Consider the following 27,983-nt stretch of genomic DNA (forward strand, 5'->3'; position numbering starts at 1 on the left):
GGGAGAGAGAGGGGGAGAGAGAGGGGGAGAGAGAGGGGGAGAGAGAGGGGGAGAGAGAGGGGGAGAGAGAGGGGGAGAGAGAGGGGGAGAGAGAGGGGGAGAGAGAGGGGGAGAGAGAGGGGGAGAGAGGGGGGGAGAGAGGGGGGGAGAGAGGGGGGGAGAGAGGGGGGGAGAGAGGGGGGGAGAGAGGGGGGGAGAGAGGGGGTGGAGAGAGGGGGTGGAGAGAGGGGGGGGAGAGAGGGGGGGGAGAGAGGGGGGGGAGAGAGGGGGGGAGAGAGGGGGGGGCGAGAGGGGGGGGCGAGAGGGGGGGAGAGGGGGGGGAGAGGGGGGGAGAGGGGGGGGAGAGGGGGGAGAGGGGGGGGGGAGAGGGGGGGGAGAGGGGGGGGAGAGGGGGGGGGGAGAGGGGGGGGGAGAGAGGGTGAGAGAGAGGGAGAGAGGAGCAACAGCAGCATATTTTAGGAGACAGATGATTGAAGGCCAGTTGCCAAAGCAAGAACAATTATAAGAGCCTGGAATCATAAAAGCACAAGAGATAAAGACTTTCTTTTCCTTTGCGTTTAAAAGTATAAAAAAGGCTTTATATTCTTTAATAATGAGAATGCATTAAAATGCATTGCATTGTCAGGAGGCTTGACCGGGTGGATGCTGACAGGCTGTTTGCTCTGGTTAGAGAGACCAGACCTGGGACTCAGGGCTGGAAGGGCAAGTACGTAGAAAAAACTCAAATTCTGCAGTAACTCAGTGGGCCAGGCAGCATCACTGACTTCCTCAGGCTGATTGTAGTGGGAGGTGGGGGTGGGGGGAGAAAGCTGGAAAAGAGGTGAGGCAGGCTGGGAAATGATAGGTGGGTACAGATGAGGGGGACTTGATTTGCAGTTGGGTGGACAAATTCCAGAGGTAAAAGGAGAAAATAAGGGAAAAAAAGGAGTGAAATTAAAAGTCAGAGGGAGGAACTGGAAGAAGTACTTCTTCGAGGTTGTGAATCCTCATTTGTCCTGAATATTTAAAGCTGAGGTCAGTAAATGTAGGAAGTTGGAGAATGTAAGGATTTGGTGAAAGAGTAGATTCGAGGCTCATGATCGCATTGAAATTGGCAGAAGTTTTGAACCACCAACTCTGCTTCTACTTCTTACGACCCACGCTTCCCTCAGCATATCTCCATGCTACAGAGTGCATCTACATCAGTCCAATGAAGGAGGGCAGTGATAAAGATAGGCTAATAGATCGATCATCAATAATGAGCGTTTGATGGCACTGGGCCTATATTCGCTGGAGTTTAGAAGAATGAGGAGGGACCTCATTGAAACGTACCGAACAATGAAAGGCTCGGATAGAGTGGATGAGGAGAGCATGTTTCCACTAGTGGGCGAGTCTAGGACTAGAGTTTATAGCCTCAGAATTAAAGGACGTTTTTTTAGGAAGGAGATGAGGAGGAATTTCTTTAGTCAGAGGGTGGTGAATCTGTGGATTTTTTTTGCCACAGAAGGCTGTGGAGGCAAAGTCAGTGGATATATTTAAAGCAGAGATAGATAGATTCTTGACGTACCGGTGTCAGAGGTTATGGGGAGAAGGCAGGAGAATGGGGTTAGGAGGGAGAGATAGATCAGCCATGATTGAATGGCGGAGTAGACGATGGGTCAAATGGCATAATTCTACGACCACTTACGATCTGACCACTCTGATCTCTCTCACCCTGGCCACAAACTCTTTGAAGCACTTCCCTCTGGAACGTTGTATCCTTATTGTTTTGATGTGTTTATGCTTTATTCTTAATTGTTAACTGTATGTTTGTGTGGTCATTTGTGAGCGGAGCACCAAGGCACATTCCTTGTATATGCACATACTTGGCCAATAAACTTGTTCATTCATTCATTCATTCATTCATTCATTCATTCATTCATTCATTCATTCATTCATTTGTCTTATGATCTTATGAATTAGGCCAAAGGGACAAGTCAATGAGAGACGGAGAGGCAGCTCAACCTTTACCTTGTTATCTCCGCACTTGGTACCGTCCACGGCAGCGTCCAGCTTGGAATGGCACGTGCTGCCCACTGTACACCACAAGGTGTTGCAGACATTCTGGCAGAGACAGAGAGCAAAATTATTTCACTCAAAGCAACAATCCCCATTTCAAAATGAAGACAAATCTCAACGGAAGCACGGCACTTGCCTTAACTCAGCAGATTCCTGTGGTTAGCACTAAATGACTTTCATTATCCAAGCTTTGTGATGTGATGTGACTATCTGCCAAACATTCTCTGCCTTGTTCCTGCTCTCTGTCAGTCTGCTGAGAAATATAGGCTCTTCCAGTCCACTTGATCCTAGACTTCCATAATTTTATGGATTTCAAACACATTTCTCTTCAGACTCCAAAGAACTATGGCCCCCCCCCCCCCCACCTCCACCAAACTATGCCCCACCCCCCTCCCCCCGCCTCCGGCACGGTGGCGCAGCGGTAGAGTTGCTGCCTTACAGCGAATGCAGCGCCGGAGACTCAGGTTCGATCCTGACTACGGGCGCCGTCTGTACGGAGTTTGTACGTTCTCCCTGTGACCTGCGTGGGTTTTCTCCGAGATCTTCGGTTTCCTCCCACACTCCAAAGACGTACAGGTATGTAGGTTAATTGACTGGGTAAATGTAAAAATTGTCCCTAGTGTGTGTAGGATAGTGTTAGTGTGCGGGGATCGCTGGGCGGCGCGGACTCGGTGGGCCGAAAGGCCTGTTTCCGCGCTGTATCTCTAAATAAATCTAAAAATCTCAGACACATGCCCATGAGTCTTCTCTGTGCCATCAATGGTAGTGTGGATAGGCAATAAGGTTGGTATGGATGTGGTGGGCTGAAGGGCCTGTTTCTGTACTGTTCACATCTCTGTGACTCTTGGACTAACAGTACTTAGGCACAAACTCCAAACCACCACAGCAGTGGGTGAATCTAAATTAAATTCATGAAACAAGTCATAAAACTACTGAATTGTCACTGAATCCCTAATGTCCTTTATGTGGCGCTCTTAGTCTTCAAGAGAGAGTTAGATTTAGCTCAGGGCTAAAGGAATCAAGGGATATGGGGAAAAAGCAGGAACGAGGTACTGATTTTAGATGATCAGCCATGATCATATTGAATGGCGGTGCTGGCTCGAAGGGCCAAATGGCCTACTGCTGCACCTATTTTCTATGTTTCTACTTGGCCTACTCTCTATGTGACCTCAGCACTAACAACATAACTGACTTGTTACTGCTGTCTGAGAACTAAAAGTGAACGTAGATTCTACGAGTTTCTGATCCTCTGCACTTCTAATTAACCAACAATTTACCATGCACCACCTTGTTCTGTTTACCATTCCCAAAGGCATTACCCCTATTTCAGACTGAAGTCTATTTACTATTTTCCTGTTCACTTCAGTCATGGAAATCTTCTTACAGTTTTCTCCCTCGGTATCTTTGGAGGTTGGACTTAATGTTTGTTTCAAAACTGGTCTCCTTATCTTCATTACAGTATATCAGGAACATGGAGCAATTTGGACATAATAATAGAAGGCCTTCTTTCCCTATGGTTCTGATCGTCCCAGTGATGTGACTTCTGGCTGTGACCCGCTGTCTAACCACAGGAATCTGCTGAGTTAAGGCATGTGAAGGTCCAAGGGCTCTTGTCTTACATCCACGTTATCGCAGAACGTTGATTTGGCCCCGTACTGCAGGCGGCACTGGTGGTTGACATCGTACAGCACCCCTGGTGCTGCTGAGGGCAGTACTATGGCATCCATGGCGGGCCGGTCATCCAGACAGAGACCCCAACCGCGGCTGGAAATGGCAACCAAAGTGAAAATCCCGTGTCAATAAAAGCACAAGCAAGCAGACAGACTCCAGTGAAAACCAAGGGGATCGTCAAGAATCAAATGTCCCGAACAGAACAATGAAATTCTTACTTGCAAAAGCACAACAGAATAAGTAAACTTCGGACACTGTAAACAATATAATAAATGAAAAGTTCAGTGTCTGTAATATATATATATATGTGTGTGTGTGTGTGTGTGTGTGTGTGTGTGTGTGTGTGTGTGTGTGTGTGTGTGTGTGTGTGTGTGTGTGTGTGTGTGTGTGTGTGTTGTGTGTGTGTGTGTGTATATATATAAGATAGACACAGAAAGCTGGAGTAACTCAGCGGGACAGGTAGCATCTCTGAAGAGAAGGAATGGGTGACGTTTCGGATCGAGACCCTTGTTCCTGAACCTGGACGTTACAGTTTTCATGAGAAAGCAAAACCCAAATGAAGCTTCCACCCTCATTGTTCCACCACACAGTGTGCCCAAACTCCTGCCCATCACTGCTGCTGCCCAGTGGCCTCTGGAAGTAAGAGATTCCATGGCCTACTCACATTCCCTCTCGGACCATATGCACACAATCGGACGAGGCATGACGGCCAAAGCAGATCTCCCTCGTTCTCTGGAAAGGGCAGAATCCTAAACGGGTCTAATCTCAGGCTGGCCTGACGTGCTAGGACTGATCCATTCTAACTAATCGTGCCATCCCTCATCTTCACTGCAACTGGAAGCAAACTTGTTTTCTCTCTTTACCAGATCTGACGATGGATCTCAGATGTGAATCATCTCTTTCCGCAGGTGCTGCCTGATCTGCCAAATGTTTCCTGCGTTTCCTGTTTTTTTATACAAATCCTTGACAGTGATGTCACACAATATGAATGAACTGATCCACCCAGTGAATGAAAACACAAAGGTCGCAAAGTGCTGGAGCAACTCAGTGGGTCAGGCAGCATTTCTGGAGAACATGGATAGGGGATGTTTTGGGTCGGGACCCTTCATCGGACTGATTGAATGGGGTTGGAAAAGAAAGTTGGGAGAGAGTAAGAGGCAGGACAAAGTGTGGCAGTTAATACATGGACAGAGGTGAGGGGGATGGTTGGAACAAAGGCCAGAAATTAAAACTGAAGATTGTCAGACAACCGGGTTGAAGAGTTGTGAATTATGAAGCCAGAGGATGGAATATGGGTGGAGGTGGATGGGGAGAAATAGGTGCAAATCTACATTGGTTACAGGGGAGGGTGAGGATGAGAGGGGGTGGGGGAGAAAGGGAGGGGAGGGGGTGGTTGCAGGGGGTTATCAAAAATTGGAGAATTCAATGTTCATAACCATTGGGTTGTCAGCTGCACACTGGAATATGAGGTGCTGTTCCTCCAGTTTGCACATGGCCTCACAGGCAATGGAGGAGGTCCAGGACAGAAAGGTCAGTATGGGAATGGGAAGGGGAGTGAAAATGGTTATCAACCAGGAGATCCAGTCGGCCTTTGCCGACCAAGCGTAAGTATTTAGCAAAAGTCTGTGCGTGGTCTCGCTGATGTACAGGACACACAACAGGAACACTGGATGCAGTAGATGAGATTAGAGGAGATGCACACAAACCTCAGTCTCACCTGGAAGGACTGCTGGGGTCCCTGGATGGAGGCGAGGGAGGAGATATATAGACAGGTGTTGCATGTTTTGTGGTTAGAGGGGAAATTACCTGGGGAAAGGGTGGTTTGGGTTAGAAGGGATGAGTGAACCAAGGAGGTGAGGAGGGAGCGGTCTCTGCGGAAGGCAGAAAGGGGTGGAGATGGGAAGATATGACTGGTGGTGGGATCATGTTGGAGGTGACGGAATTGTCGGAGGATGATGTGTTAGATGCGGAGGCAGGTAGGGTGGAAGGTGAGGACCAGGGGAACTCTAGCCTTGTTCTGTCTGGAGGGATATCCCGAATGTCATAGAATGGAAAGCCTCATCTTGGGGGTAAATGCAGGAATTCTCCAGAGACGGAGGAATTGAGAGTAGGGAATACTGTAGAATCTTTGGAAGAGGCAGGATGGGGTGGGAAATGTAGTCCAGGTGACTGTATGGGTTTGCAGTAGACATCAGTCGATAGTCTATCAAAGGTAGCACTTTGTTTCCTTTTTTGTAAAGCAGCTTCTGCAGTTCCTTGTTCCTACACCCATTGAATAGACAATAGACAATAGTAGGAGTAGGCCATTCAGCCCTTCGAGCCAGCACCGCCATTCAATGCGATCATGGCTGATCACTCTCAATCAGTACCCCGTTCCTGCCTTCTCCCCATACCCCCTCACTCCGCTATCCTTAAGAGCTCTATCCAGCTCGCTCTTGAAAGCATCCAACGAACTGGCCTCCACTGCCTTCTGAGGCAGAGAATTCCACACCTTCACCACCCTCTGACTGAAAAAGTTCTTCCTCATCTCCGTTCTAAATGGCCTACCCCTTATTCTTAAACTGTGGCCCCTTGTTCTGGACTCCCCCAACATTGGGAACATGTTATCTGCCTCTAATGTGTCCAATCCCCTAATTATCTTATATGTTTCAATAAGATCCCCCCTCATCCTTCTAAATTCCAGTGTATACAAGCCCAATCGCTCCAGCCTTTCAACATACGACAGTCCCGCCATTCCGGGAATTAACCTAGTGAACCTACGCTGCACGCCCTCCATAGCAAGAATATCCTTCCTCAAATTTGGAGACCAAAACTGCACACAGTACTCCAGGTGCAGTCTCACCAGGGCCCGGTACAACTGTAGAAGGACCTCTTTGCTCCTATACTCAACTCCTCTTGTTATGAAGGCCAACATTCCATTGGCTTTCTTCACTGCCTGTTGTACCTGCATGCTTCCTTTCATTGACTGATGCACTAGGACACCCAGATCTCGTTGAACTCCTCCTCCTCCTAACTTGACACCATTCAGATAATAATCTGCCTTTCTATTCTTACTTCCAAAGTGAATAACCTCACACTTATCTACATTAAACTGCATCTGCCATGTATCCGCCCACTCACACAACCTGTCCAAGTCACCCTGCAGCCTTATTGCATCTTCCTCACAATTCACACTACCCCCCAACTTAGTATCATCTGCAAATTTGCTAATGGTACTTTTAATCCCTTCGTCTAAGTCATTAATGTATATCGTAAATAGCTGGGGTCCCACTGGTCACTGCCTGCCATTCCGAAAGGGACCCATTTATCCCCACTCTTTGCGTTCTGTCTGTCAACCAATTTTCTATCCATGTCAGTACCCTACCCCCAATACCATGTGCCCTAATTTTGCCCACTAATCTCCTATGTGGGACCTTGTCGAAGGCTTTCTGAAAGTCGAGGTACACCACATCCACTGACTCTCCCTTGTCAATTTTCCTAGTTACATCCTCAAAAAATTCCAGTAGATTTGTCAAGCATGATTTCCCCTTCGTAAATCCATGCTGACTCGGAATGATCCCGTTACTGCTATCCAAATGCTCAGCAATTTCGTCTTTTATAATTGACTCCAGCATCTTCCCCACCACTGATGTCAGACTAACTGGTCTATAATTACCCATTTTCTCTCTCCCTCCTTTCTTAAAAAGTGGGATAACATTTGCTATCCTCCAATCCACAGGAACTGATCCTGAATCTATAGAACATTGAAAAATGATCTCCAATGCTTCCACTATTTCTAGAGCCACCTCCTTAAGTACTCTGGGATGCAGACCATCAGGCCCTGGGGATTTATCAGCCTTCAGTCCCATCAGTCTACCCAAAACCATTTCCTGCCTAATGTGGATTTTCTTCAGTTCCTCCATCACCCTAGGTTCTCCGGCCCCTAGAACATTTGGGAGATTGTGTGTATCTTCCTCAGTGAAGACAGATCCAAAGTAACGGTTTAACTCGTCTGCCATTTCTTTGTTCCCCATAATAAATTCCCCTGCTTCTGTCTTCAAGGGACCCACATTTGCCTTGACTATTTTTTTCCTCTTCACGTACCTAAAAAAACTTTTGCTATCCTCCTTTATATTATTGGCTAGTTTACCCTCGTACCTCATCTTTTCTCCCCGTATTGCCTTTTTAGTTAACTTTTGTTGCTCTTTAAAAGAGTCCCAATCCTCTGTCTTCCCACTCTTCTTTGCTATGTTATACTTCCTCTCCTTAATTTTTATGCTGTCCCTGACTTCCCTTGTCAGCCACAGGTGTCTCTTACTCCCCTTAGAGTCTTTCCACCTCTTTGGAATAAATTGATCCTGCAACCTCTGCATTATTCCCAGGAATACCTGCCATTGCTGTTCTACCGTCTTCCCTGCTAGGGCCTCCTTCCAGTCAATTTTGGCCAGCTCCTGCCTCATGCCTCTGTAATCCCCTTTGCTATACTGTAATACCGACACTTCCGATTTTCCCTTCTGCCTTTCCATTTGCAGAGTAAAACTTATCATGTTGTGATCACTGCCTCCTAATGGCTCTTTTACCTCTAGTCCCCTTATCAGATCAGGATCATTACACAACACTAAATCCAGAATTGCCTTCTCCCTGGTAGGCTCCAGTACAAGCTGTTCTAAGAATCCATCTCGAAGGCACTCTACAAACTCTCTTTCCTGGGGTCCATTTCCAACCTGATTTTCCCAGTCTACCTGCATGTTGAAATCTCCCATAACCACCGTAGCATTACATTTTTGACACGCCAATTTTATCTCCTGATTCAACTTGCACCCTATGTCGAGGCTACTGTTTGGGGGCCTATAGATAACTCCCATTAGGGTCTTTTTACCCTTACAATTTCTCATTTCTATCCATACTGATTCAACATCTCCTGATTCTATGTCACCCCTTGCAAGGGAATGAATATCATTCCTTACCATCAGAGCAACCCCACCCCCTCTGCCCACCTGTCTGTCTTTTCTATACGTTGTGTACCCCTGAATATTCAGTTCCCAGCCCTGGTCCTCTTGTAGCCATGTCTCAGTGATCCCTACAACATCATACTTGCCCATGACTAACTGAGCCTCAAGCTCATCCACTTTATTTTTTATACTACGCGCATTTAAGTACACTTTAACTTCTGTATTTACCTCCCCTCTCACATCGTTCACAATTGGCCCTGCCCTTAATTTCTTTTCCCCTCTAGAACTTCTGTTCCCATTCTTCCGAGAGTCTTTTGCAATATCTCCTGTATTCTCTTTTACCTCATCTTCATATTCACAATTTGTTAACCCCTCCCCCCCACTACTTAGTTTAAAGCCACAGGTGTCACACTAGCAAACCTGCCTGCCAGAATGTTTGTCCCCCTGCTGTTAAGATGCAACCCGTCCCTTTTGTACAAGTCACCCCTAGCCCAGAAGAGATCCCAGTGGTCCAGAAATCTAAATCCCTGCTCTCTGCACCAGTCCCTCAGCCATAAATTCATACCCTCTATCTCTCTATTCCTGGCCTCACCAGCACGAGGTACCGGTAGCAGTCCAGAGATAACCACCTTCGACGTCCTACTTCTCAGTGTTTTTCCCAACTCTCTAAACTCCCGCTGTAGCACCTCCTTCTTCTTCCGCCCGACGTCATTCGTGCCCACGTGCACAACGACTTCAGGTTGATCGCCTTCCCTCACTAGGATTTTCTGAAGCCGGTCTGTGATGTGTTGAACCCTGGCACCAGGGAGGCAACAGACCATCCTCAAGTCTCTCCTGCTGCCACAGAATCTTCTGTCCGTCCCTCGGACTATGGAGTCACCGACCACTACGGCACTTCCAGACTTCGGTCTCCCCTGTCGAGTATCCTTGCCAACAGGTCCGCCACTCGGACTTCCGCCACTCGGACTGGAAACGTCTTCTGCCCCGACAGTTCCCAAGAGGGTATACCTATTTGCAATAGGCACAGCCACTGGGGTCTCCTGTAGTCCTCGTCCACTCCCCCCTGAAACAGTCTCCCACCTTCGCTCGACCTGGACCCTTGGCGTGACAGCCTCACAATAGGTCCTGTCGAGAAAACTCTCGCATTCCCGGATGGCCCTGAGGTCATCCAACTGCCTCTCCAACTCCACCACACGTCCCTTCAGGAGCTGCACCTGGCCACAGTTCTTGCAGGTGTAGCTCCCAGAAGCTCCAGCGACGTCCCTGTCTTCCCACATCCTGCAGGAAACACACTGCACCAACTTTTCCGCCATCACCTTGTGCCTATAACCAGCTCTGGCTTAAAACAATTGTATCCTCCTCACCGAAGACTCGCAGCCAAAGACTCGCACTTCCCTCACTGGGCACTTCCCTCGCTGGGCACTTCCCTCGCTGGGCACTTCCCCTCACTGGGCACTTCCCCTCACTGGGCACTTCCCCTCACTGGGCACTTCCCCTCACTGGGCACTTCCCCTCACTGGGCACTTCCCCTCACTGGGCACTTCCCCTCACTGGGCACTTCCCTCACTGGGCACTTCCCTCACTGGGCTGCACCCTTTTGCAAGTATTGCTTATATCACCAATTAAATTGCCTGATTGTCCAATTTACCTGACTTCTCACTTAAACTAGCACTTACTTTTCTGCTCAGCCAACGGGCATCCTTGCTCTGCTCCCGGACTTTTCAAATTGACTACTAGCTTCCTCTTGGCGCTCTTTTTAAACTGCCTGTTCAACTGTAATTAGCACTTGTCCATGGCCACCAAAGGAAGCAGATGATTGAAGGAGACAGACACTTACTCCAGGAAGCGAGTGATGTACTCCCTGCTGCAGCGGGACCAGGTTAGTGGGCGCGTGTCGTACAGGAGTTGGGGAGACATGATGAATGGCCTCTTCCCAATTGGCTCGCAGTCATTTCCGGTTCCATCGTGTTGTATCCCAAAGCTGCAAAAAAAATAATCCCAGGAAACAGAAGGGAAGGCGAGTTGTACCAGGACTACGCAATGAGGGTGGGCAAGGTTGTATCTCACCACCACACCCTCAGATCCTCACTGATTCACCACATACACAGCCTTCATATCAGCACCTCCAGACTACCTGAAGCATTTCACAGTCAATTATCCTAACTGTGATGGTAAACCATTGAAACAACAGTGTGATGAACAAAGGTATTTGCTCAAAGTGTTCCCTGTTATTATGATGAACTGATAGGGTAGATAGATAAATCATTCCCACTGTTTGTGCATTCCAGCAACTAAAAAAAATTATATTTGAGTTTTATAGGAGTGAACAAAACGCACAGTGCCAGAGGAATTCAATGGGCCAGGCAGCATCTGTGGAAGGAACTGACAGGTGATGTTTAGGGTCAGATTCCTTGAGTTCCTCCAGCACTTTGTGTTTTGCCTTCGATTTAAATCAGCATCTGCAGTTTTCTTTCCTACCCAGTTGTGTTGAGATGGTAGTGGGCAGATTTCAATCAAAAACAAAAAGGAGATTTGTATTTATTTATTTATCTAAATTTGAAAGCTCAGGACATTCCAAAGCAAATCACAGCCAATTAAGTAATTCTGAAGTGTTGTTACTGTGGCAAGGGAATAATAACAGCTAATCACAAATCCTCACAAGCAACACTGAGACAAAGATCAAACAACCTGTTTCAGTAATGTTAACTGGAGGTTAGATTTTGGGGGAAGTTCTATTGATTTTCTCTGAGATTGTGGCTGTGAGACCGTCCTGCAGAGGGGAGATGGTGCACAGAAACAGGCCCTTCGGCCCATTGAATCCACACTGATCAAACATCCAGTGTTCACTAATTCTACATTAATTCAATTTGTTCATTCTCCCCAGATTCTCTTCAACTCCCACTGGACTCTACCGCTCAGCTTCACGCGGAGGCAAGCGGAGTACCCAGGGGGAACCCATGCAGTCACAGGAAGCACGTGCAAACTCCACACAGGTAGTACTGAATGTCAGGATCAAACCTGGGCCTGTGGTTGTGTGAGGCAGCGGCTCCACCAGATGCCCCACTCTACCGCTCTAGATTGGTTTAAGGTGTCATTGAGCAGTGGATCCTCAGACAGTGTGGCACACCCTCAGTGCAGCAGTGCGAGAGAGAGTGTAGACCTGTGGTGGAGTTTGAGCCCACTGTCCGACTCGGAGATGATCAGTATAGTAAACCGGGCCACACTGAAACCCAGGCTGATCATCATTGCTCTCTGCGACTAGTTTAGTTTAGTTTAGAGATACAGCACGGAAACAGGAAACAGAAGGGAAGGCGAGTTGTACCAGGACTACGCAATGAGGGTGGGCAAGGTTGTATCTCACCACCACACCCTCAGATCCTCACTGATTCACCACATACACAGCCTTCATATCAGCACCTCCAGACTACCTGAAGCATTTCACAGCCAATTATCCTAACTGTGATGGTAAACCATTGAAATAACAGTGTGATGAACAAAGGTATTTGCTCAAAGTGTTCCCTGTTATTATGATGAACTGATAGGGTAGATAGATAAATGATTCCCACTGTTTGTGCAATCCAGCAGCTAAAAAAAATTATATTTGAGATTTATAGGAGTGAACAGAACGCACAGTAGCGCAGCGGTAGAGTTGCTGCTTTACAGCGAATGCAGCGCCGGAGACTCAGGTTCGATCCTGACTACGGGTGCTGCACTGTAAGGAGTTTGTACGTTCTCCCCGTGACCTGCGTGGGTTTACTCCGAGATCTTCGGTTTCCTCCCACACTCCAAAGACGTACAGGTATGTAGGTTAATTGGCTGGGTAAATGTAAAAATTGTCCCTAGTGGGTGTAGGATAGTGTTAATGTACGGGGATCACTGGGCGGCACGGACTTGGAGGGCCGAAAAGGCCTGTTTCCGGCTGTATGGATATGATATGATATGATAACTCAATGAGCCAGCCAGCATCTGTGGAAGGAACTGACAGGTGATGTTTAGAGTCAGATTCCTTGAGTTCCTCCAGCACTTTGTGTTTTGCTCCAGATTTCAGCATCTGCAGTTCCTTGTGTCTCCATTTTACAGGAATGGTCCAATGGAAAGTGGAGAAAGATGGCAGTTGTTTCTGCAAACAACAACCTGTGCCAAGTCTGTTCTGGTATCAATATACTTTTGCAAAGCCTTAAGACATTTGAGTAAAGGGCAGGTACAATAAATTTGGTCACAGATTTGCCAAGACTGAACAGACTCAAAGACTGGACGGCTGTTTCCTCTTCCTTTTAAGATTAAACAGATCATAAAACCTTAATTCGCCTTTTTAGGAGCCAAGGGGAAGAATAAATACACAGATTGGACATCAGGGAATAAAATGATTTATGGGGATTTGAATACACTCTCAACTGTGACAGCAGATACCGACATTTAACCTACGCTAAGGTTAGGTACACAACCTGACCTTATCTGAAAACTACTCAGCGCTGTTGAGTTTTTGTTGGACAAGTTATGGGTAGATTTATTTATAACATGAGAGATTTGTATCCTGGCTTTTGCTTCCAGCTTGCACAACGTTTGTTGATGCCTGTTATCACAGCACCTGTGTTCAATGGTGTTTTAAACTGAGTTAGTTGTGGTGACATGGCCAATCTGTGGCCTGATCCCCAGTTGTGTTGAAGGTAGACACAAAATGCTGGAGTAACTCAGTCCGAAGAAGGGTCTCGACCCGAAACGTCACCCATTCCTTCTCTCCAGAGATGCTGCCTGACCCCCTGAGTTACTCCAGCATTTTGTGTCTACCTTCGATTTGAACCGGCATCTGCAGTTTTCTTCCCTACCCAGTTGTGTTGAGATGGTAGTGGGCAGATTTCAATCAAAAACAAAAGGAGATTTGTATTTATTTATTGATCTAAATTTGAACGCTCAGGACATTCCAAAGCAAATCACAGCCAATGAAGTAATTCTGAAGTGTGGTTACTGTGGCAAGGGAATAATAACAGCTAATCACAAATCCTCACGAGCAACACTGAGACAAAGATCAAACAACCTGTTTCAGTAATGTTAACTGGAGGTTAGATTTTGGGGGAAATTCTCTTGATTTTCTCTGAGATTGTGGCTGTGAGACCGTCCTGCAGAGGGGAGATGGTGCACAGAAACAGGCCCTTCGGCCCATTGAATCCACACTGATCAAACATCCATAGTGTTCACTAATTCTACATTAATTCAATTTGTTCCCAGATTCTCTTCAACTCCCACTGGACTCTACTGCTCAGCTTCACGCGGAGGCCAGTTAAATGACCACCCTGCAGGACTGTGGGTTGTGGGGAAAGCGGAGTATCCAGGGGGAACCCATGCAGTCACAGGAAGCACGTGCAAACTCCACACAGGTAGTACTGAATGTCAGGATCGAACCTGGGCCTGTGGTTGTGTGAGGCAGCGGCTCCACCAGATGCACCACTCTACCGCTCTAGATTGGTTTAAGGTGTCATTGAGCAGTGGATCCTCAGACAGTGGCACACCCTCAGTGCAGCAGTGCGAGAGAGAGTGTAGACCTGTGGTGGAGTTTGAGCCCACTGTCCGACTCGGAGATGATCGGTATAGTAAACCGGGCCACACTGAAACCCAGGCTGATCATCATTGCTCTCTGCGACTAGTTTAGTTTAGTTTAGTGTAGAGATACAGCACGGAAACAGGACCTTGGGCCCATCAAGTCCGTGCCGACCAGTGATCCCCGCACACTAACACTATCCTACACACACACTAGGGACAACTTACAACTTTACCAAAGCCAATTAGCCTACAAGCCCGTACGTCTTTGGAGTGTGGGAGGAAAGCGGGGCTCCTGGAGCAAAACCCACGCAGGTCCCGGAGAGAACGTACAAACTCCATACTGACTGCACCCGTAGTCAGGATCGAACCCCGGTCTCTGCTGCTGTAAGGCAGCAACTCTACTGCTGCACCACTGTGCCACCCTACCGGCAGGACAATGGTCTTGGTGGGAACCTCCCGCACTTACTTGTGTCCCAGCTCGTGGGCGACGGTGAATGCCAGGGGGAGCCCCGAGTCCTCGTTGATGCTGCAGCTCCTGTGAGGCTGGCACATTCCCGAGACATGTGACAATCCCAGGGTCTCACATGGGCGGTTCATGCCAGCACATACATCCTTCCTGGTCAACACAACAACAGCAACATTCACGACCACATCTCACCCAGGATAACACCCTTTATGGTGCTGGTTAATTATTGTTACGTTCACTAAGATAGAGTAAAAGCGTGCTATCCAGACAGATACCGTACGTGTTGGTACACCAGCGTGCAAAAGAGAAAATAAGCAGCGTGCGGAATATATTGTCGTAGCTACAGAGAAAGTGCAGATTTTTAAAATGCACAAGGCCCACAAGGTGGTAGACCATGTTGGTGGGAATACATTCCCTGGCATTTGAGAGGTCTGTTCAAGAGTCTGAGGACAGTGGGGAAGAAGTTGTTCTTGAATCTGGTGGTATGTGCTTTTAAGGTTTTGTATCTTTTGGCTGACGGGAGAGGGGAGATGAGGGAATGATTGGGCTGTCAGTGCTCCTTGAATATGTCGGCTGCTTTCCTCAGGCAGCGTGAAGTACAGATGGAATTGATTGGGGAGGTGGGGACTTGGGAGGGAGGCTGTTTCAGTTGGGCTAGGGTGGACTGGGCTGCATCCACAACTCCATGATAGGTTTAGAGTCCCACTTGTTATACTCTACCCTACCCCTAATCTGGCTCTTGCCCCGATCCTCTGTCACGACCAACCTGGCAGCTTCGAGCATACTCCTAATGGTCAGATCAGACAACAGCCCACAACCTGCAGCCCATCATATACATTAATCATCATCACCAACTAAACAAATAATAATCCATAACCAATAACCCAGCTGATACGATATCCTATATTGTGCAGCACAACTAATTATAATCCATAACAGAGCCTAATTGATAGAATATCCCATTAATAGACAAATTAGTAATAATAATGCATAACCAATATGTCGACCAAGAGTAAAGCATAATTAGTGGTAAACCTGACAAAGTAACCCATAGCCATCAGCTCAATTAATAATAATCTATACCCAGCAGTCTAACCAATTATAACCTATAATTAGTGGGCGTCTCTGGTTGACAGCCCACCCCAAGATGCCAATGTGCCATGGTCAGCTCAAAGGCTCCCTGCAATGCTCATTATTGTTTGCTGTGGAAACTCATTGCACACACGGCACCCTATTAATTCAAATGGGATCTTCTCTCTCGTTCCATGTCTTTTATTTGCTCAAAGGGTGTTTTGCTGTTGTCTCCACTGTTCCAATATCTCAAAAACTAAATATCTCAAAAAGGAAATAAAGTCACTAAAAACCAAAGCCTCCCTCTGATGGCTTGAATTCGTTCTATAAAGTCAGTCACAGGCATTTGTTCCAGTGAATTAAACGCCAGCCCTTCACTCACGCTGCATGGAATTCCACAACTCTCAAGGCACAGATACCCGAGGATCAAAACCTTTCCTGCTCAGTCTTAACGTGCGAGTTTTCAGTGGATTAAATTCTTTCTTTTTACTTCCCATTGAAATGAAATTCAATGCACGAAACTACATCCCACTGTAGAGGATTCTGGTGGAACAAAGTCCTCACACACACTGCATTCCTATGAGTGAGGACAATCATATATCACCCGCAAGATGGTAGAATAAACTCTCCTATTCTCACATAGAATTCCCAATGCATTCATTATCTGTTCCTCGGTGCTTAATATTGAAATATTCTGTTACCAACATTCGAGAGAGCTCAGCTTGATTGATAAGAACATGCACATTCAGACCAGAAGACCTGCGGTTGCATTTCCTGTTGGGGTTGGATTGTTGAATGAATGATTCAATGGGTTATGGGTTGTTATCTGCCTGCGTCTTAATCTATAGCTTCCTGAAATTCCCGCTGATTCTTGGCCAATTGACACTGGGTTTGTTTGGAGCACTGCACTGAAAATAACATGGAACTCTGCCTGCACACTAACAGGCTAAGATATAACCGAGAATTCTTGTGCAGAATTACTTCGAGAGAGCTCGAGTATAGACTAGGCTTATACTCGTTGGAATTTAGAAGACTGAGGGGGGATCTTATTGAAACATATAAAATTCTTAAGGGGTTGGAGAGGCTAGATGCGGGAAGATTGTTCCCGATGTTGGGGAAGTCCAGAACCAGGGGTCACAGCTTAAGGATAAGGGGGAAGTCTTTTAGGACCGAGATGAGAAAACATTTCTTCACACAGAGAGTGGTGAGTCTGTGGAATTCTCTGCCACAGAAGGTAGTTGAGGCCAGTTCATTGGCTATATTTAAGAGGGAGTTAGATGTGGCCCTTGTGGCTAAAGGGATCAGGGGGTATGGAGAGAAGGCAGGTACAGGTTACTGAGCTGGATGATCAGCCATGATCATATTGAATGGCGGTGCAGGCTCGAAGGGCCGAATGGCCTCCTCCTGCACCTATTTTCTATGTTTCTATGTTTCACCCCAACAGTGGGGCGTGAGATTGTTAGCATCGGTTGAGGGCCACCTCTGAACCGGTGCAGTCTTCTGGTGAATGTGCTCTCACAGCGTTTTTCTGGAGGGAGTCCCAGAACCTAGGCCCAGTCACCATGAAGGACCAGTACCACATTTCTAAGTCAGCATAGTGTATGACTTGGAGGAGAACCTGCAAGCAGTGGTGATCTTATACAACTGCTATCCTTGCTTAGTTTTGTTTAGAGAAACTACATGGAAATAGGCCTTTCAGCGCAAGGTGTCCGGGTTGACCAGTGATCCCCACATGCTAAGACTGATTCCAAAGCAGCAGTTAAACAAGATATCCAGATCATCTCTTGCTACCGACTGTAAATTGTGGCCACGTCACTAATCCACAACCCCTCAGTCAATCCAACCAGCCTCCTCAGCACCAATTCCATTTACTCTTCTCGTTGTCTTAGGAAAGCAGCAACACGATCAAAGACCACTCACACCCCTCTTATCCCCTCTGCCGTTGGGCAGAAGATACAAAAGCTTGAAAGCACATACCACCAGAGTCAAGAACAGCTTTCCCCCCCACTCTGACAAGACCTTTGAATACTTCAAATGCTAAGGAAGTATCCCTGATCTTCCAATCTGACTCATTGCGGCCCTTGCAATTTCTTTCAATTTTCACTTTCTCTGTAGTGGTAACACAACATTTTGCGGTGTTTTCTTTCTCTTTTTGCACTATGTGTGCTCACATAGGGTATGATTTGCCTGTACAACACGCAAAAAGTTCTCCACTGTATCACAGTGACATGTGACGATGATGTGCCGATACTCCACTTACCGAGTGAGCAGAACGGCCACATCATGGTGTGCAGGGTGATTGTCACCTTTGAAGTTGACCTTCTTTTGCCACTTGCAGAAGCTCCTCAGCGTGTTGTCAGCATGATGTGTTATCTTCAGGTCCTCCTGCCAGAAGGAACACAGAGCTTTAGTCTCCAGATGTATTTCTATGTGAGAAGCATGGGTTGACTTCCTTAGAGCACAAAAGGTCAAGGTTCGGATTTATCATGGGAATTGTCAGAGCCGATGGGAAACTTTTGCAACTGGCAGTTAACCAGAAGAAAGAGTTTTATGATAATTGGCAAAGGAAACTGATGACAAAAGAGGATTTTTTTTCCTTTCATACAACAAGGCTGTGATCGAGAGTTCAATATTTAGTACTGTTTGCAGAGTGAGTCAGTGCCCACGGAAATGTCTGCAGTGTTTCGAGACAGGACAACACGAGGACCCCAGGGAACCAGAGATGAAACACGGTCTTGATCATTTACCGCAATGATTTTCAGAATCAAAATACAGTCTCAACATTTTTAGACAAAACCAAATTGCAAAGGTAGATAATATTGGCATGGTCTACAATATTTTACTTGAAGCCGTTAATAAAATTGCAGGATGAGCGTTTTATTGGAAATTGAATTTCAGTATCTGAAAAGCGTTGTAGTTTGATAAGAAAAACAAGGAAGTTTGTTGAACTTGAAAGATCTGAGCTCCATAAATGACTACATCTCCAGCCAAGCTGTTCGAGTAGTAACAACAACTGGCATCTATTTAACAATTCGGAAAATTGCCCAGGTAAGTCCCTCTCAAATCCCTGGTCAAATCCAATCCAGTTAACAACTGCCCAATCAGTCTGCTGTCCCTCATCAGCGACCTGATGGGGCCTGTTGTAGATAAGTGGGACTTATTCACAATAACTACTCACCAATGCCCATGACCAAAACTTATTCACCAATTGGTTTTCAGCTGGACCAGTCAGCTCCAGATTTCATCACAGCTTTGGTCCAAATGTGGTCAAAGGCTGAATCCAGAGGGAAGGTGAGTGTGGCTGTCTTTAACATCAGGCCAGCATTTAACTAAGTGCGGCACCAAGAAGCCCTGGTAAAAACTAAAAGCAATGAACATCAAAGGGAAAACACTCCAATGGTTGGAGGCAAAGGGAGGACCGTCATGGCTGCTGGAGGTCAAACATCCCAGCCTCTGGATGTCACTACCTGAGTTCCCCAATCCTCTGCTTTACCAATGAACTTCCTTCCGTCATAAGGTCAGGAGTAAAGATGTTCACTGACGATGTTATTCAATTCCATTCACAACTCCGAGTGAATGTAGCTTGCCTTCCCTTCATCGAGCAATACCGAGACAGCATGCACCTTTCCACCAGTACCAGGCACAAATCAAGAGTGTGAGGAGAATGTTCCCCATTTGCATGGATTAGTCATAGGTGGAAGAGGGCAAGGGGAAGGAAGAAATGGATGTAAATCCAGAGGAAGAAGGGAGAATAAGAAAGATGAATAAATACAAAAGTGGGGTTGTCTGTAGGTTAATTAAAATGAGAGAATTCAATGTTTAGAGGGAGTGGTTAGGACAGATAGAGAGAGATGAGGTAGAATCACAGTTGAATCACAGAGTGGTTAGGACAGATAGAGAGAGATGTGGTAGAATCACAGTGGAATCACAGGTTACGTTGATGAGGTTAGATGAGGAATGATGGGAGAATTGTGTAGGAAAATAACTGCAGATGCTGGTACAAATCGAAGGTATCACAAAAAGCTGGAGTAACTCAGCAGGTCAGGCAGCATCTCAGGAGAGAAGGAATGGGTGACGTTTCGGGTCGAGACCCTTCTTCAGACTGAAGGGAGAATGGTCAACTGTATTGCGTGTCAGAATAAACCGAATGCTGTGTCGCCATGCTGTACATTCTGTGTCGTTCTATTGATAGACCAATTGGTTGTGCTATCTCCACTTAACCCCCATTCCAGTGTTAGCTACACAACAATTGATCCATTAAAGTCACTGTATGCTTGGCAGCCTTGAGAGTTCGTAGCAACCATTACGAGTCTCACAAAAGCCAAAGGCTTTACTTTGAAGCATTGGTCACGCCTCACAATTATTGAACTTTGGAGAGTGATGACCTTGACCACTGATTTCCAGACAGCTCCCTTTTATCCCATTTCCCAAGCTTTTTCATTAAAAGTTTGGAGGAGGAGAGCAAACCTGAAGCACTTGCCAAATTTAAGAGTCTAACAGACCTAAGAAACACAGCGGATTTAAAAAAAATTACATTTTTAGTCGTGAAGGTGTACCATGGAGTGAATCTTCGACAACATCCACATAATTAGGACAAATAAAACAAAGGGTTATCAATAACTACAATAACTTGACTGATATTGTGAACTACCCCATGGAATTTCACAGGAGTATTAAATTCAATTTGATTCTGTCAAGTAGGGACATAGAGAGATGGCCGAAAGCTTCATCAAAGAGGTTTTTAAGAGAACATTGTAAAAAATAAGTGGTAGGAACAGATTTTGCACGTGTATTATTGGCACGTCTTCCAAGATAGAGTGAAGACCTTTATTTTGTGTGATATCCAGGCAAATTGTACCAGACATGAGCACAGTAGGGAGTGTGAAAGGGAAAATAAAAGGACTATAGAATATAGTCTTACAGCTATAGAGAAACTGCAGATGAAAAAATGTTCAAGCACTTTAACAAGTTAGGTCGGAAGACTGGGAAGTTCATCCCTAGCTTTTGACTCCACTTTTAAGTTTGACAAGCAAGTCAACTCTGTGGTAAAAGCCAGTTTCTTCCAGCTTCGTACCATAGCTAAAATCAAACCATTCCTCCAATTTGACGACCTAGAAAAAAATCATCCACGCATTAATTTCCTCCCGCCTAGACTACTGCAACTCTCTATACACTGGGATCAACCAATCATCCCTGTCCCGCCTGCTATTGGTCCAAAATGCCGCAGCGAGACTCCTGACGGGTACCCGTAAAAGGGACCACATCACCCCGATTCTGGCCTCTCTCCACTGGCTCCCAGTACAGTACAGAATCAACTTCAAGCTCCTCCTATTCACATACAAAGCCCTAAACGGGCTTGCCTCCCCCTATATCAAAGATCTTCTCACCCACCACTCAATCTCCAGGTCCCTCAGGTCGGCCGACTTGGGGCTACTGACTATCCCGCGGTCTAGGCTTAAGCTCAGGGGTGACCGCGCTTTTGCGGTTGCAGCTCCAAGACTGTGGAACAGCATCCCTCTCCCCATCAGAACTGCCCCCTCCATCGACTCCTTTAAGTCCAGGCTCAAAACCTACTTCTATTCCCTAGCGTTTGAGGCCCTCTGAGGGGGCGCTGTGAACTGTTTATGTATGTGCTGTTAGGTTTGTGTGCTATTGTATGTTCTTTTTTAGTACCTGCACTGATGTACAGCACATAAATGTGCTATACAAATAAAATTGACTTGACTTGACTAGCATATAAGATGGAGGCAAGAGTCCAATTTCATTTTGTTCACAGAGACTTATGGTGTATTTCGGGATTTAATTGGACAATCACCTTCAGTGGCAGTGAAATTCCCCATTTACCATTTTTCAAGAGATGGCCCTCTAGTAACCAGATACCACTAGATACCACCAGACCCTAGAGAAGCAGGCCACTGATTTATCTTTCTATTGTTATCTGTTGGTTTTTTTTTCTTTGTTCGACTCATAGTGCATGTGGGTGGCTTCATTGTAGTCATGTATCCAGTGGTATCTGATTTAATTGGATCGCACTCAAACAAAAGCTTTTCACTGTATCCTGGTACATGACAAATAATAAGCAAATCGCAATACCAAACAGCTCAGTAGGATGCCACTTAGCCACTGCAATCAACACATTAGCTTCAAAGGTTCCACTTCCCACTCATTCCCCAATGAATTGCAAACTTTGAATTCAAACTTTTATCTAGTTCTCTTTAGAATTTGCTGGTTCTCTTGCCTTGTCTTAAACTCTCTCTGTCAAAGGGACAAAGATACCAAGGGTGTGCGAGACTGATAGTGAGATGATTGTATAGTGGACTGGCCTCACTAGATATCTCCATATTATTTAGTTTAGTTTAGTTTAGAGATACAGTGCAGAAATGTTATTCTATGCCAGCCAGCGCTGCCGTCGCAGCTGCGGCTTGCCTGCAGTCCGTCTGTCTTTTGTGTTTTTTGTTGTTTTTGTATGAATTGTAGTTTTAATATGGTGTAGTATTTGTATGTTATGTTGGGGGGGGGGGGAGGGGGGGGGAGGGGGTGGGGAGGGAACGGGAACTGTAAAAAAAATTCTCTCCCGAATGGAGACGCGACCTTTGTTTCTGTGTCGTGTCTCCGTTCCCGTTGCGGCCTACCACCGGCCATGCACCTGGGACCACCTGGGGCTCTGGTTCGCAGAGCCCACGGCCCGGACTCACTACCTGCGGCGCTGGCTGCCTGCGGATGCTGCGGGAGCGGCTGCGACTCGTCTCCGGAGGCTCCGGCGCGGGCCGCGTGGACGTCGGAAGCCCACAGGCCCCTGGGTGGGGGCCGACATCGGGAGCTCCGGCAGCGGCAGAGGCAGCGTGTTCGCCCGCCCCGAATCGCGGGGCTTGGGTCGGCCCGCCGCGGACCTTTCACCGTCCGGCGCGGCCTGGAATAGGCCGTGGACCTTTCACCGTCCGGCGCGGCGCTCCAATGTCGGGAGCCCCGACCGCCCCGACGTGGCAAGTTCAACAGCCTGACCTCGGGAGAAGACGGCAGGGAAGAGAAAAGACATTTTGGCCTTCCATCACAGTGAGGAGGGACTGGAGGAGACTCACTGTGATGGATGTTTCTTTTGTTTGGTGTTAGTGTATGATTGTATGTGTTATTGCATTTTTATTGATTATTTTTATTGGTCTTAGTGTTTCAACTGTGGGTAATGTTTCATTTCACTACACATTTATGTGTATGTGACAAATAAACGACTATTGACTATTGACTATTGACTAATCCCATGATTCAATCAATCCGCCAGCACTGCCGACTCACCTCATCTTCCTCTAACAGCACGAGACGAACGATGATGATGTTCACAGCATTGCCAATACTGGCATCACGAAACAACCCAGCGACCTGTAGAGAGATGTGTGAAGAGCTGGTGAGAGAACAGTGCAGCCATGTGTTATGATTGGACTCTAGCCACCGCCTACAGCACCCGTACAATTCCAAAGACAGGCAGTACCAGAAACCAATGAGAAAACAACTACCCGAGGAGGTACCAGGGTGGATGAAACAAAGGCTTGCTCACAAAGCAGGGGTGAAGGATGTCTTAAACAAAGACAGGCAGAAAAAAGGACAGGAGGTACATTCTCAAAGGAATGGCATGATCACGAACAGAGCTGGGTTGAAAATTGCCAGGTTAGGGATGTGCAAATGACCAGCATTTTGGAAGCGAAGGTACCATGGATATTTACAGGGTTATTCGTTCAGTGAGTAGTAGTCCACATCTGGAATGAGCTTTTTGCAGAGGAAGCTATAAAAGTGGATATAATTACAACTTTCAAAATACATTTAGAAAGATTTGTGGATAAGAAGGGTTGAGAGGAATATGGGCCAAATGCAGGCAAATGAAATTGGCCCAGATTGCCAACTTGGTCGGCATGGACAAGGTGGGGCAAAGGGTACATTTCTGTGCTCTGATTCTATCAGCAAAACAATTTGCAATTTAGATGTTAGCTTAAAAAGAGAAGCAGGGGGAAGTATTTTGGACTTTTGTGCCTCTTCCACCACCTGATGAAATCATGGCTGTTTCTGGGGTCAGCTCCATGCCATTTTATATCATTGTCCATAAGAACATGTTGCTCTCAAATTTACAGTACCACTCCATTTTGTGAGATAAAGTTTCCAGCACTTTGCATGACGAAAACCTTTGGATGTTCTCTGACACCAGTGATGTTCGCCATCAAACGCATCTATGTGAGGCACAGTTTCAAGAAGGCAGCATCTATCATCAAGGATCCCCACCTTTCCCTCTCCTCACTTCTACCATCGGGCAGGAGGTACAGAAGCCTGAAGTCCCACACCATTAGGTTCAGGAACAGCTACTTTCCTACAACTATCAGGTTTTTGAACCAACCTGCATGATCCTAATCCGACCTCAATAACACAACACTATGGATTACCTCTTGCACTGTCATGGAATTGTTTTTATCCAATAGTGTTTTGCTCGATCATCTTTTTCCTGCAGTCATCCTTCTTTTTACTGTCTTTCAGAATTTTGTGTGTAATTTATGAATAATTTATGTTCTTGTCTGTTATCTGAGTCTATGAGCCGATAAACAGTTGGAAAAATGTATGGATAGGAAGGATTCAGAGGAATATGGGGCCAAATTGGAACTAGACCCAGAAGGCCAACTTGTTTGTCACGGGCAAGTTGGGTCAAAGGGCCCTTTTTCATGCCGAATGACTCTTTGCTCTTTGAACTGCCATTTTTCAGAAGGAAGCTCACCATTCTCTCCTGTGGCTGACTATGTAACTCTCTCTGTGTTTGAAGGGAAAAAAACTGCAGATGCTGGTATAAATCGAAGGTAGACACAAAATACTGGAGTAACTCAGCGGGTCAGGCAGCATCTCGGGAGAGAAGGAATGGGTGACGTTTCGGGTCGCGACCCTTCTTCAGTCTAAAGGAGGGTCTCAACCCGAAATGTCACCCATTCCTTCTCTCCCGAGATGTTGCCAGACCCACTGAGTTACTCCAGCATTTTGTGTCTACCTTCTCTCTGTGTTTGGTCAGGTGTTCAATTCTAGCTTCAGACTAACCCTGTTGGGAGTGCTATTAGAAGTGCTGACTTTTGGCTGTTAAAACCAAGTCCCATCTGTTCTTTCAATTGGATGCAAGAGATGGAATGTGAATTGGAAGGGAGGTTCCTGCTCAATATTCACACTTCAGTCTACATTACCATAACAGATGATCTGGACATTTTTTACATGGCTCTTTGTGAGAGCTGGCGGTGTCAATGTGACTGCAGCAATCCCTAAAGTGATTACACTTCAGAAGAATTCATTCGGCTGCAAAGTGCCATGGAATGCCTCGCGTTTGTAAACAGCACTCAGCAAACACACAGGCTTTTTATTTCTATTTTCCGTCCCATTAAGATGTACTGACGAACAAAGCAAAAATAGCCATGTCAGTTTATTCATGCTTCTTAAAGGAATGTCATCGGAAAACTTATTCCAGCTCAGCCCAAACATTCCCTCCACGCAACACACTTCTTCTGGTGGGAAGATCTTCTCTCAATCTACCATATCAAATCCATTAATCATCTTAAGAGCAGGTCAAACGAACTGCGGCAGTTCAAGAACAGTAACTTCTCCAACCAAACAGTTTCAATACCTTTGTAAGGCACTTCACCCAGGATTGTGGAGGGTTTTGCCCCAGTCGTGATTGTTTTCTTAACACACACACACACACACCCTGCCGCACTGTGGCTCAAGGCTCCAATCCAGTGGTGTTTGGTATAGATTTGTGGTTGTAGAGATAAGGGAGTCTGGAGTCTGACACTGGAGGGGCAAACAGCAAGTCCCAGAGAGTAGCTGATAGGAAACCAGGAGCCAAGGAAGCAGCGAAGAGGGAAGCCAGCAACCCTAAGAATGGCCGAGGAGAAATTCAAGCAGAGGAGCATTTCAGATACCTTCTAAGCTAGCTTCCCATCTGGATCAGAAATTCAAATGTTCGTACGTCATAGGAGCAGAATTAGGCCACTCGGCCCATCAAGTCTACTCTACCATTCCATCATGGTTGATCTGTCTTTCCCTCTCAAACCCATTCTCCTGCCTTCTCCCCACAACTCTTGAGACCCTTACTAATCCGGAATCTGTCAATCTCTGCCTTAGAAATAACACAATGACTTGGTCTCCACGGCCAATAGATTCCACTGATTCACCATCCTTTAACTCAAGAAATTCCTCCTTATCTCCTTTCTAAAGGTACGTCCTTTTATTCTGAGGCTGTGCCCTCTGTTCCTGGACTCTCCCTCTAGTGGAAACATCCTCTCCATATCCACTCAGTCCAGGCCTTTCACTATTCAGTAAGCTTCGATGAGGTCCCCCCCCCTCCCCAATCTCCAGTGAGTACAGGCCTAATGCCACCAAACGCTCATCATGCGTTAACCCAAACATCCCTGGGTTCATTCTCATGATCCCCAGGATCATTCTTGAGGTCCTGGCTGCATTAAACATGGTCTCAGACTGCTGCTGATGGCAAGAAGAGTGGTCCTTCCAACTTTCACTGCCAATTCCTGTAGCATTGAGGAGCATCAACATCTCACAAAAATATAAGTAATTTGAAATGTTCCCCTAAAACGGAGGAAGAAATAAATGACAATCACTCACCATGTTCATAACAGTGAGGACGTAGGCCTCAATGTTTTCACTTCCGTGATGCTCCACCATTTTAGTGTCAGCCACAACCAGAGTCTCCACCCACTTCTCCTTGCTAATTGACCGTTGCTTAATCCGCCTCTTGCGCTGTTGTTTCTTTTCCCACTTTTCCCGCTTCGTTTCCACGTGCTTCAGGTTCTTCAGGGAATCTAAACCATTTCCAGGAAGGAACAGGCAGAAGGATTTGACTTTGGCACCGGGATTCATTCAGGAACACAAGAGTAGAACAACCCCTCCCAATGCCTGCTCCCCCAACTCAATGTCATAACTCAGCTGTTTCTTGGCCCCATTGCTCACCTCAGCGCCATCTATATACCAAAACTCTTGTTTGTTATCTTGTTTGTGACTGAACTTCAGCCAAAACGGTACTCTATAGCGCGACAATTTTAGGCCCACCTTACTCACCATTGTCACTTTAGTGATAATGCAAGTAGTTTTATTGAAATCGGTGTTATATTTTTTAAGTTATTCACATTTTAAAGTTTAAAAGGAGGGGAGGGGAGGAGAGGAAGGAGGAGGGAGGGGGGAGAAGGGAGAGGGGGGGGAGGACAGGGTGCTGCATCAATGCAGGAGAGGTTTGGGCCCAACGGGTCCACTTGGTCTAGTTTCCCTTAAAACCCCGACCAAAACCCATCAGATATAAGAAGATAATTGAGCTTACATCAACTGCTATTTATGGGAGGTAGTTCCACATTAGTACTACACGTTCCTGACTTGTTTTAATTTGTTCGAATGATGCAAATATCACCGCCTAGTCCAAAATAATGATCTTGCTGCATTATCTCAGAGGGCAATTAAGAATGAACTATAGGGACACAAGGTGCTAGAACCTTGAATAAACAACAAACTGCTGGAGAAACTCAACAGATCAGGTGCATCTGTGGAGGGAAATGGACAGATAACATTTTGGGTCATCTCCCATCCCTCCCTCTTCGAGGCCCACATTTTCCTTTACCCATCCTGTTCCCTTAACCCACTATCCATCCCTCCAGTTATACATTTCACTCCCTTTCTTCCTTCTTTAACAGATCCCACCATCTGTACCCTTTTGCCTTTTCCACTTATCACCCCCATCCTTTGTTGCCTAACTCCACCTCTCCTCCCAACCTGACTCATCTGCTCATCAACTCCTCACCTGAATCCACCTATCACTTCCTAGAATAGACACAAAATGCTGGAGTCACTCAGCGGGACAGACAGCATCTCTGGAGAGAAGGAATGGGTGACGTTTCGGCCAGACTTATCACGAACTAGCTTCTTCCCCAACCCTCTCTTTCACCTCTATCCACCAGCTATGTCCCTTCTGCAGCATCAGTCTGAAGAAGGGTCTCGACCCGAAATGTTGTCTGTCCATTTCCCTCTTCAGATGCTGTCTGACCCACTGAGTTCCTCCAGCAGTTTGTTAAAAATGCAACCATGCTGGTTGGTGATTTGGATTCAGACCAGGGAGGGAAGGCAGATTTCCTTACACCAATCCAGTAATTTCATAATCACTATTAATAATACCAGCTCTGCATTCCAAATTTATCCACTCTTTAATTTAAATTTCTGAAAGGATTCAAACTAATTTTGCTGGATTGATAGTCATG

At 46.4% G+C, this 27,983-nt stretch overlaps 1 protein-coding gene across 1 annotated transcript in view; it reads right to left on the reverse strand.

Moving 5' to 3' along the window:
* The window catches only part of adamts7 (a disintegrin-like and metallopeptidase (reprolysin type) with thrombospondin type 1 motif, 7), a 140,988-nt gene that overhangs the window by 79,774 nt on the left and 33,231 nt on the right, over nt 1-27,983 (reverse strand). The window contains exons 4-10 of the mRNA XM_078427091.1: nt 26,347-26,543; nt 23,005-23,088; nt 17,975-18,099; nt 14,644-14,793; nt 10,477-10,620; nt 3,657-3,801; nt 1,990-2,082 (exon numbers count right to left, since the gene is read on the reverse strand). Coding sequence (XP_078283217.1) covers nt 1,990-2,082; nt 3,657-3,801; nt 10,477-10,620; nt 14,644-14,793; nt 17,975-18,099; nt 23,005-23,088; nt 26,347-26,543 — 938 coding nt within the window. The remainder of the gene's footprint in view (nt 1-1,989; nt 2,083-3,656; nt 3,802-10,476; nt 10,621-14,643; nt 14,794-17,974; nt 18,100-23,004; nt 23,089-26,346; nt 26,544-27,983) is intronic.

Source organism: Rhinoraja longicauda, chromosome 33, assembly GCF_053455715.1.
Source record: "Rhinoraja longicauda isolate Sanriku21f chromosome 33, sRhiLon1.1, whole genome shotgun sequence".
In the NCBI taxonomy this organism is placed as follows: domain Eukaryota; kingdom Metazoa; phylum Chordata; class Chondrichthyes; order Rajiformes; family Arhynchobatidae; genus Rhinoraja; species Rhinoraja longicauda.